This window comes from Scleropages formosus, chromosome 2, assembly GCF_900964775.1.
Source record: "Scleropages formosus chromosome 2, fSclFor1.1, whole genome shotgun sequence".
Classification (NCBI taxonomy): Eukaryota; Metazoa; Chordata; class Actinopteri; order Osteoglossiformes; family Osteoglossidae; genus Scleropages; species Scleropages formosus.
This window is the reverse complement of record NC_041807.1, coordinates 41,267,227-41,278,234: the sequence shown is the minus strand read 5'-3', so window position 1 is coordinate 41,278,234 and position 11,008 is coordinate 41,267,227. Positions and strand designations below refer to the sequence as shown.

The 11,008-nt window shown below is 50.7% G+C and overlaps 1 protein-coding gene and 1 long non-coding RNA gene across 4 annotated transcripts; one reads left to right on the top strand and one right to left on the bottom strand.

Annotated features, from left to right (window-relative positions):
* Positions 1-245: 245 nt before the first annotated feature.
* LOC108923267 (uncharacterized) lies at positions 246-2,714 on the bottom strand. Of its 3 annotated transcripts, none has more exons than XR_001965210.1 (4): positions 2,640-2,714; positions 1,530-1,577; positions 1,173-1,442; positions 246-919 (listed from the first exon to the last, which is right to left on the bottom strand). It is a non-coding gene; the product is annotated as an uncharacterized LOC108923267 (long non-coding RNA). The 3 variants fall into 3 exon arrangements; XR_001965209.1 differs by lacking the exon at positions 2,640-2,714 and adding an exon at positions 2,468-2,623; XR_001965211.1 differs by lacking the exon at positions 2,640-2,714 and adding an exon at positions 2,410-2,465.
* A 141-nt stretch (positions 2,715-2,855) lies between these two features.
* Positions 2,856-10,784, top strand: pgd (phosphogluconate dehydrogenase). Its single transcript, XM_029247811.1, has 13 exons — positions 2,856-2,936; positions 3,817-3,892; positions 4,179-4,358; positions 4,525-4,590; positions 4,814-4,932; positions 5,131-5,200; positions 5,284-5,418; positions 5,733-5,922; positions 7,909-8,039; positions 8,282-8,415; positions 9,346-9,445; positions 9,898-10,020; positions 10,311-10,784. Exons 1-13 carry the CDS (start codon positions 2,872-2,874, stop codon positions 10,428-10,430), a joined length of 1,509 nt encoding a protein of 502 aa, XP_029103644.1. The 5' UTR covers positions 2,856-2,871; the 3' UTR covers positions 10,431-10,784.
* Positions 10,785-11,008: the final 224 nt, after the last annotated feature.

Genomic DNA, 11,008 nt, shown 5'->3' with positions numbered 1-11,008 from the left:
TTCCCCAAGTTATATTTGTCATTTTGGAAGAGGACAAAGCTGTGTAATCCCCGGCGGCATTTCAGCGCAAGCTGGATTAATTCAGTGCTTCCTGTCACTAAACACACTAATTTTGAATGATATCGTAAGAGCTTTTTCAGCAGTAGGACTCCAGAGCGTACACTTAGCGCTAGGCTAGTTCCTTACTTAATAGGATTATGAATTTTTAAGTAGGCCTATATTAGGTTTTTTTTTTTTTCTTTTTCTTTTTTTTCCCTCCTTCCTAACGTCAGGTTGTAAGTTTAAGAAAATGAGACTAGCTATAGCTGAGGTGTAGGACAACCGCAGCTCATCATTGCTCCTTCAGAAGTGCTCATCCCAGTGTTTCCCGCTCCAAACTAACCGTGAGGCTTCCTCTCCGGAAGACCCATTCCCACGGAACCGTGGGTGTGCCCTCTGCTCCAAGTCGCGACGACAAACTGAAACATTAACACTGTACATTTGTCACACTGGCTTCATTTTCATACTTCTTTTGTAAATATCTATGTTGTATGGAGCTTGAATTAAAATGTAAATATGTTTCATTTATTTGTAATAATTATAATCCATTTGCTGTATAGCCTAGATGTGTAATGCAGATATCTTAATTCTGTGTATGTAATCTTGCACCATTGAACTGTTTAGTGAATGAAGTAACAATAAAAGTACAACCAGTTGCATTAGCAGAACAATTGTACTGTGCAGTTTCCTTTATTTTCACGGCAATGCGGCTGAACACAATGGCTGCTTTGAGTCGGGTGTGTTCTGCAGGAGTGTGTTGCTTCGTCCCAGCACTCGCAGCATGTGGAAAGAAGTGTCAAGGGAGGATCTTCCAAGAGCGTCCAGTCACGTCAGAAGCTCGTGAAGAAGCAAAAGGTTCAAAGGGCAGTGTTCAAACCTACTGTTGGAAGAGAAAAATGTTCTTAATGTTGATGTAACATGAATGATTAGTCCACCTATACAGTGAGTGGAAGAGAAATTAAATCTTTGTCTAGTTGTGTTCATTTCAAAGTCAACTCCTCTTACAGGAAACATCTGAAGTCATAATTTCTCTAGAACGGCAGAGGCTAAATGACATACACTCCTCGCACAAGAGTGTCTGCTAAGAGAGCTCGAGGAGAGCGGCTGAAGGATATTTTCCCCACAGGTCTTACTGCTCTGAAGAAACTGCACTCATTTAGCGAATAAAAACCCCACAGGGATCCAGAGGAAAGGTATGGAGAGGATCGCTGGAAGTGGAAGTTGAGCGCCGAGAGGCCCGTGGTCACTGAAGGAGCGGTGGTGCGCAGCGGAGAAAAGATGCACCAGGGAGCCGTATGAGGACCTCTTTGATGCTGGTGCGCAGGGAAGGGAGCCAAGAAAGAAGGTCTTGCTGAAGAACTGCTGTTTCAAAGCCCTTCTGGAGTTTGTGCAAAGTGGTCCACCTGAGCCAGAGGGAAAAGGGGAGGTCTAACGGAGGTGACGTCAAGGGTAAGTAAAATGTGAGAGGCACCTTCAAACTATGGCCATACCTTGGAAGAAGCAGCTGCGGTGCCTTTCAGCAAGTAAAAGTTACTTTGCTGTATGAGAGGGTAAATAACCGAGCAGTTTAATTTTCTTGTGAGGAAATTGTCAGGGAAGCAAAATAATTATACAAAATGTGTGGTGGCAGCAGGTAGTGCAGGGGGCACAGGTGCTGCTCGCACTTGAAGGAGCAGGTTCAAACCCCACTTCCAGCACCCTTCATCAAGCTACTTCCCCTGAACCAAATTTGGATTTGCACTCCTCCCGAGGGCCGAGCAGAGTGAGACCAGGGCCGCCATGAGACCACCTCCGGGTACAGTTGGTCTCGCCCTCCATCAGCTCTCATTTGCCCCTTCCACCTGTAACAATCTTGGTGATCGCGGACCTGTTTGGACTGTCCGAGTGGCCCTTCATTTGCACTGGGTTCGTTGAAATTTTTTTTTTTTTTTGTCTTTACCGTTCAATTACTAGACACATTGCTGATACTTTTCTCCAAAGGAACTTCCATCAAGTTACTTACAATTATTTGCCCATCTACTCAGCTGGGCCACTGGAGGAATTCAGGTTAAGTACCTCACCCAGGGCTACAGCTGGAGGTGGGATTCGAACGTGACCTTTGGGTCCACAGGCAGCAACTCCACCTACTTCTACGCTACCAGCTGTCCATATATCACATTTACGTCTGTTTTTACGTGTGAGCGTTTAAGTCAGTCACTGTATTGTACATAAAAGCTATAAAGAGCCGAAGGAGACCAGTTAGTAATTAAATGCGCAGCGTAGCCTATGTCTCCTAATAAGTTAACTGAACTATCAACTGATGGTGTGATGGGTGCAATTAACGCATTATGGAAGGATGAAAGTATGAGCATTGAAATTAATGCTAATTACGTCTTCGATTGATGAGAACTGCGAATGGTTTTTAAACAACTGTTTAGAGAAGACTCACGAAATTCAATCACGCGGCAGCCGTGACGCAGCGTGCGTCTGTCTTTCGCCCAGACATTGCTAATCGATCGACACGATTACGGCATTGAATAGTCACAGTCAGTAACTCTATTGAGCCGTCAGGTGAAGATTCATTGTGCAATTTGTCGAAATAACGATTTCGGTAAAGGAACCTGCATCGGAGAAGCTTTTGTCCATCGTAAGCGAACAGGAAGGGGCTCGATTATGTTTGTCTCTGAAGCGTTTTGAAAGCGCATAACGCCAGATGGTGAGTGACACCGGTGCTGCGCCAATAGGAATGGAGATTTTCCCGACCGAGAACGTGTCGCTCAATGAGAGCGCAGCGGGCGGGATTTGGGCCGGTCTCGCGCGCTGCCGTTGGACGACATTAAGACGGAGGAGGAAATGAGCGAGGCCATTCCGCGGGGACTCTTAACAGAACCGGGAGGAAGCGCTTCAGCCATGGCTCAGTGAGTACAGTCGCTCCCCTCGCCTCGCCTACAGCCCGAGTTCGGAGCGGAGCGGAGGAGTCGAGCTTTCGACTCGCGGGCCGGGTGGCGGACTGTCTGTTTCGGAGTGTGTAGCTGTGAGCCTCCGGAGCTCCGCTGCGTGTGCGAGATGGAGATGCTGCTCGTTTCGTTTGTCAGTCTTCGTAACTACGTCTACTTCTCCTGTACTGCCCGTAGCGTAGCGTAGTGCTGTCTGCCCCCCCCCCCCCCACGGAAGTTCCCGATGGCCTCGAGAGTAACTTACGTGGGGTCTGCTGCTCTGCTGGAACAAATTGACACCTTCCACATGTAAAATGATAATTAAAAGTAAAGAAGTGGAGACACAAATTTTGAAATGAGCGGAGGAGTGCTGCTGGGCCGCATGCTTATCTAAGTTGCCAAGTTGGAGGATGTAACTTAAGTTTGAATCCCCCCTCCCCTGCCGCTCAAAGTGCTTCTGCCATTGATTGTAAAAATTACAACACAGCCCAGCTAAGGTAAAGCACCTGACACACAGCCCGGGGGCAGACACGCTGTATCTTTGCGTACCGCGGGTTTTTACCTCACGAGGGAAACCTCTGGAACACGAGTACAAGTAAAGTGTGACAACCGTGCCGCAGTGTGTGTGTGAGTGAGTGAGTGAGTGAGTGAGAGATGGTGACAGCATTGTGGAGCTATACGGCTAGTGTGTCTGGAACATCAGTCCAAGAAGGATGGAAATGGAGAAAGCAGACATGCCATCAACCCTGAAATAAAATACTTCAGTTCGGAATGACTCCCTACATTTACATCCATCTTCACCCCCCCCCCCCGTTAAGTTAGACTCGCTATATCTGCAGTGCGTGTGTGTGTGTTTCCGCAGGGCAGACATCGCTCTCATCGGCTTGGCCGTCATGGGCCAGAACCTGATCTTGAACATGAACGATCATGGTTTTGTGGTAAGTCGAGTTCCGCTTCGTTCAGCAGTTTTGGGAGTTAGTTGCTGGTTAAGGAGTTGCATCTGTAACAGATATTGACCATGTATCTTAACGTAATTGTTTCTGATAAAAAGTCCAACTATGTGGATATGAGAAGTACAACACAGTTGGTGTTGTTGAAGCTGCTTTTGACGCTCCGACCGGCGGCGCAGCTGAAATGATTTAAACCCGAATGGGACCAACGCTGCACGCACGCATGTGTGCATGCATGTGTGTGATGTCATGTTTTTTGCTCCGCTGCTCCCAGGTGTGTGCCTTCAACCGCACTGTGTCCAAGGTGCGCGACTTCCTGCAGAACGAGGCCAAGGGCACGAAGGTGATCGGTGCCGAGTCCCTGGAGGACATGGTGTCCAAGCTGAAGAAGCCTCGCCGCATCGTACTCCTGGTGAAGGCCGGCCAGGCTGTGGATGACTTCATCGACAAGCTGGTGAGCGAGAGAGAAAGACGGACGGACCTGGCGAGCGCGGTCGTCCCATGGCTGCTGTCCAGTGGACCGTTGTCCCAGGAGAGTGCCAGTAGCTTCTGCGGTTTCTTTCTCGTACGCTGTTCTTGAGGTTCCCTGAAAGCTAAACACCACCCTTGTCCTGTTTCAGGTTCCTCTTCTTTCACCTGGCGACATCATCATCGATGGTGGCAATTCCGAGTACAGAGATACGACCGTGAGTGCACCGACGTAGGGGTTTGCTGGAGGGCGCTGCTCTCGGGCTGCCAGGGAGTTGACCTTGGGGCCTGGAATTAGCCAGTGGAAGTTCCAGGAGGTCTTGGCTGATCCACCTTTGGTAGATCACCTGAAAGGGTGAAGAAAATGCATCTTAGGCGAATTAATGGGGGGGATTGATGTGCTTCACTGTGTGTATTTGAGCTGAAGTTTTATGTGTGTAGCGACGCTGTAAGAGCTTGAAGGAGAAGAACCTGCTGTTCGTGGGCAGTGGGGTGAGCGGCGGAGAGGACGGGGCTCGCTACGGTCCCTCCCTGATGCCCGGGGGACAAAAGGAGGCATGGTGAGTCTGCTGCTGGAGGTCACCTTGGTCTCGGAGTACGTTGATGTTGGAGGGCGGAAATGGTGAACGCCATGGCTGGTGCACTGGACTGGTTTTTTACTCCCAGTGTGCGCGGTGTGTCCATCGCTGCAGTGTCCACCGGTTCGCTCTGAGGTGTCCCATATGAACTCTTCCCCCTCACCCATGCTTCCTCTGCAGGCCACACATCAAGGAGATCTTCCAGAGCATCGCTGCCAAGGTGGGGACAGGAGAGCCCTGCTGTGACTGGGTGAGTCCGGGCCCACTGTGGTCAGCGTCTGCTTCTTATGGAAGCTCTGCTATCTGACCTGACTTTTGGCCTCTGCCGGACAGGTGGGAGACGAGGGAGCGGGCCACTTTGTGAAGATGGTCCACAACGGCATCGAATATGGCGACATGCAGCTCATTTGCGAGGCCTACCACCTGATGAAGGACGTGCTCTGCATGGACCATGACCAGATGGCCCAGGTAGGACTCCTGCTGCCAGTTCCTGTGCGCTCGCATTTCTGCTGTGTGATGGTGCTGCCTGAAATCTTCCAGATCCGTAGGAAGCGTTAGGAAAAGTCGAAAGTCCTGCGTATCAAATTGGAAGCTGAACCTTACCCTGTAGCCATTTAAATGTTAAGTTTTATCTTGGACGTTTTGAAGGCATCGTTTATTTGGCAAAATGCGAGAGAAAGGGCAGCGTTGGTACAGAGCTCATTTTTACCGACACTCTTGGACTCCCTGTAAAGAGTTGCGTTTGTGTCGGGTGAACGTTTGACCGAGACGTGTCGCCACAGGCCTTCAGTGACTGGAACAAGACGGAGTTGGACTCCTTCCTGATCGAGATCACAGCCAACATCCTGAAGTACCGCGATACGGACGGCGCCCACCTGCTGCCCAAGATCAGGGATAGTGCGGGGCAGAAGGGCACCGGCAAGTGGACGGCTATCTCCGCCCTGGAGTACGGCACGCCGGTCACCTTGATAGGTACGAAGAGCCCACGTGAAGCGCGGCTGCACCGTGATGCTGGAGATGTGTAGGAGGGAACCTGCAATGGATGGTGAATGGGTTAATCCTCAGTTAATGAGAAAGTGTCATTAATTAGAAGTACCGTTCAGAACATGGTATAGTTGTGTGTCAAATGTAATGAGTAGCACAGGTTCCTTTTGAACTGATAGGTAAGGATTTCCTTTGCCTTTCCTTCTCCTTTCAGTGCTTCTTTCTGCCTTACGGTGCATTCTTATTAGTGTTGTTACTGTTACGTGGAGAAAATCACCATTTTGCCAGTCGGCGAGGGTCTCCGACAACCGCACGAGCAGAAGACGGCACCCCCCACGCAGGGGGAGTCTTTTCGACTGCACCAACGCTCGTCTTTTATGTGGCAAGGAATTTCTCATGAAGCGAGATTTCCTTATCAAAATCGGAGTACAAATTACTTTTTCCTCAATTCTCCGAATTCCTTCACTAGGAGTGTTTGTTACATGAGGGGAACCTGCGCATGGTTTTTAAAAGAAGTTCCTTGTTGAAGATGTATTGATGTAATTTGGAGACTTCCCTTTCCGGTGTCGCAATCTGTCCTTTAGACTACTCCGGCAGCACTCGGTTTAGGGCTGTTGCCACACATCCTCCAGGCTGAGGGTTCGAGTTACATGTTCCCTCTGTATCTGGCCGGGTGGTTAATGTCCTCCTTTGGATAACGTATCGTGTTTCGCTGGCTTTATCGGTGACCAGAGGCAGCTGCAGGTTTGTACCTTCAGCCCAAATGATTGAAGAATGAATGTGTTTGGAGAGGGGACTGAACCCCCCCCCCCGCGGCTCTCAAACCAGGACCAGCTCTGCCCCCAGCAGCAGCAAGGTGATGGAAACATCTCCCTCCTAAGAAGATTTCAGGCTCTCTTGTGACCTCCCAGCAGCTTCTGTGGCATAAGGGGGATTTGGCACGTCCTCTGCTGCTTCCAGCCAGTGGGGTCTGAAGCCCGGGGTCAGTCAAGGATGCGCTTGTCAGGCTCCGTTCTCGCTGGTTTCATTCGTCCCTGGTCAGATAAACGCTGAGTTCATCGTGACTGGCAGCTCCCCCCCACAACCCCACTCCACTCCATTCCCCACGTCCCTCTTGCATCACTAACCCTGTTTCACTGTGTCACGCCTGCGCTGCTGTTTTCCTTTACCATCGTATCTAGTGAGCTGCTTTATTCCTCTTATTCTTCGTGTGCACTTGTGCCAACAGGCAAGTCCCTTTGTTGACTTTGAGTCACCGGTAACCAAACTCCAGCTGGGGCTGTGCCAGGCGCAGTGCGAGTAAGTGATACTCGTTGTTCCTGCAGGGACACGGCACCCAACCGCCCCCCGTCTTTCTCTCGCACACCCACATACGCGTGGGTGCTCGGTGTTGCGCTGCGTATTGCGTCTACTGGAACTGCCTGTACTGTGTGGTTAGTGGAGCTGGTCGGACAGCAGGTGGCGCACCGATGAGTGCTCTGAGTTTGTTCGTGGTGACAAATTATCCTTGCCGATGACTCCTGTGTTCAGCAGTTGAACTTGTCAATATCTGCTTTGTTTTTAATGTAGCTGGATGTCACTGAAAAGGGTGTGTGTGTGTGTGTGTGTGTGAGAGAGAGAGAGAGAGAGAGAGAGAGAGACCTTTCAGTCGCACTCCAAGAATACATCTAGGGATCTGTTATTAAACTTCCTTTCACTGTCACTTAAAGGTAAAAGTGGAGTTGGAAAGAAATTTCTCTTCCCAGTCCCCATAATCATACATTGTACCCTGTTTGTACTGTAGTGGTAACTTAATGCTGTTCAGTGGAACAGGTTGTGTAACTTGTTAATCCCCACCCTGCTCTCCAGAACTGTGCCAGGAGTGGGTGGCGGGGGGGCTTTTCCATTGTACCACTGAGTTACCATGACCATGGTAAGATTTCTCTGTGAGCACTTCGGGAAATGCTGAGCTCGCTGATGTTTCCCCCCCCACAGGGGAGGCCGTCTTTGCCAGGTGCCTGTCCTCACTGAAGGATGAACGTGTGGAGGCCAGCAAGACGCTGGGGGGTCCGCATGGGGTCCAGTTCAAGGGTGACAAGGCTTCCTTCCTGGAGGACATCAGAAAGGTGAGTCTTCACCTGAGGCTCAGTAAGGAATCCTTGCGCTGCAGGAAGTGGTCGTCCACCTCTTGGCGGAGCAGTGCAGTAATATACTGGAGTAACATAGTATTCTAGTGCAGTAAGAACACTAAGAGACATGAGGGTCACTGTTGGGAAGGTCCTCCGTGTTGTTGTGGCGAGGGTGTCCCCTGCAGTGCGCACAGTGCACTGGAGCTCTTTTCTCTTTCCTTCCTGCTCGTCGTCCTCAGGCCCTCTACGCCTCCAAGATCATCTCGTACACCCAGGGCTTCATGCTTCTCCGACAGGCCGCCAAAGAGTTCGGCTGGACCCTCAACTATGGGGCCATCGCTCTCATGTGGAGAGGAGGCTGCATCATCCGCAGGTTGGTGTGTGTGTGTGTGTGTGTGTGTGTGTGTGTGTGTGTGTGTGTGTGTGTCTTGCTGACTGCTCCTTGCTGTTCATCACACACACTCTATAGGTCAGTGAGCTGGAAGCACGAGGACTCCTTTGTGCTGTAACCAGAGTGTCCCAGTGCGAAAAGGTCAATACTCATCAGTCATGTTGCCATCACTCTTAACAGTTAGTGTTTCTCTATTATTGAGCCCCAGAATCGACACCCATTTCCAGTAAATTATCAGCAAACCCCCTTAAAACAGGCACAGTTACTTCAGCAACAGTGACATGGTATAACTAGGAACTCTACCTTACATGCTGTTAGTGTGTCCATCAGTGGCTTCGCAGGGTCTGGAAAGTGACCTGATGTGAGTGGTAAGAGCCCTGTTAGGGCACTTGAACGACATGGTTGTTGGGACAAAACTCCTCCGTTGGCGCAGGACACACTGTCCACCTGTGCTCGTCTCACCTGTCTCCTAGGTAACTTGGTGTTAGACACTGTGGTAAACTGAACGCTCATTCATACATCTGTACAACAAAGCAGTGTAACACCCCCACACACAGGGTGGGGGGTTGAACCCACATCCAGGTGCTGTGAGATGAACCCTCCCCGCTGCACCACTGTGCCCCCTTCACACTCAACTACAGCACAGCTCCATATGATTAGTTCTGTTCGTTTTTGCAAGTCTCTCGTACTGTTGTTCAGTGCTTTGTTCTGAGACGGATGAACAGCCCCGCAGTGACACCTTCTTAACACTTTATCGTATGTGCGAGATTTTGTTGTGGGGTCTCGGTGGAGGCACACTCGACTCAGTGTGTAGTGCTTCTTTCAGCCGACTTCTCGAAGAGACGCACCATGGTGCAGCCCTTCCATACCATGTTTAGCGCTTATCCTTGCCTTCCCTCCCCACCCCGACAGTGTGTTCCTGGGGAAGATCAAGGAGGCCTTTGACCGGGATGGTGAGCTGCAGAGTCTGCTGCTCGACAGCTTCTTCAGCACCGCCGTGCAGGACTGCCAGGTACAGGAAGTAATGTCACACACACACACACACACACACACACACACACCGTGTGGACTTCCTTCTGGTAGCCACCAGTCTCTTTGAAGAGCCTTTGGTGCCCTTTGCTGAGACAATTCAGTAGCTGCATTTGTAGCCACAAGGTTATTTCCAATCCTAGGAAGTGTCTCTAGTAATTACCATAGTAAAAATGTCCCTGATGTGGGAGTCTTAGTGAAAGTCTGAAAGCAGAGATGCAGCACCAGAAAGTACAAAAAGCTGAGGTGTGTGTGTGTGTGTGTGTGTGTGTGTGTGCGAACGAACGAACGAACATTCTCTACTGCCCAAAGGTGGGATGCTGCTGTACCTTTGAGCAGGGTAAATAACGAGCCAAATGTAATGTATACAGTTGGGGGCGGAGATGTGGGTGGGGCTTCAGCGCTCTGCTCTTATTGGTTGCTTTGCTCGTTAAGGACTCGTGGCGTCGGGTTATGAGCACTGGAGTTCAGCACGGGATCCCCATGCCCTGCTTCAGCACGGCCCTCTCCTTCTACGACGGTTACAGACACGCCATGCTGCCTGCCAACCTGCTCCAGGTGAGACCGCAAGTATGGTGCGCGCATGATAAGTCGCCCTGAGAGTGGTCCAGACCAAGTGGTGATGTCATACTCGGGGTGGGATGGGGACTGCATTCTTGGTTCTGGGATGCTTTAAGCCACATTCCTTCCTGTAGGAAGGTGCCACTGTGGAGCGTAAAAGAGCAGAGCGCGCAAGTGAGGACTGTCCCGTCTCTTGCTGCGGTATTGGTGCTCGTGTCTCTCGGACCCAGCGAGCGCGTCGTTATTAAAGGAGCCCTGTGCTCTTTGTGCATGTGCCCCTCCCTCAGGCTCAGAGAGACTACTTCGGCGCCCACACCTACGAGCTGCTTTCCAAGCCCGGCCACTTCATCCACACCAACTGGACGGGCCACGGCGGGAGTGTGTCCTCGTCCTCCTACAACGCTTAGGGAGCATGGGAATGGGGGGGGGGGGGGACAAGTCACACATTCCTTCACTGAAACCAAACGCAAACAGTGCACCTGGGAAGTGGTGGTGGTAGCTGTTTTAAAGTGTTCCCTTTGGAACACGTAGGGACCGTTACGGTAGGGCAGACTGTGTGTGTGTGTGTGTGTGTGTGTGTGTGTGTGTGTGTGTTGCTGATCTGTTAGGTACACTCTAGAAACGCAAGATCTGTCGCTCAGCTTCTCCTCTTGTCCAGTCTGCCATCGTCCACTAGAGTTTACTGTGGATTAGGGTTCAACGCTGTACTCTTAGGTCACTAAATAAAGATGAAAATCCCTTTTTAATGAGCTTTTCCTCTCCTTTCACTTTGTGTTGCAAAACAAAGAGCTGCTCGTATGTTGCTTCCGCTGCTTTATACATGTACGAGGTGTGCGCTGGAATAGTTCTGCTAGAGGGAATCTCGCAGTGCGGTAGGGAGCCTGCGGTGCCGCCCTGAGTGCGAATGGGTAATTGTGCGTGACCAGTAGGGGGCGCCGCACCTTCAGGGAGCAAAGGTGGAAATAAGGTACCAGAGTTCCCCCCC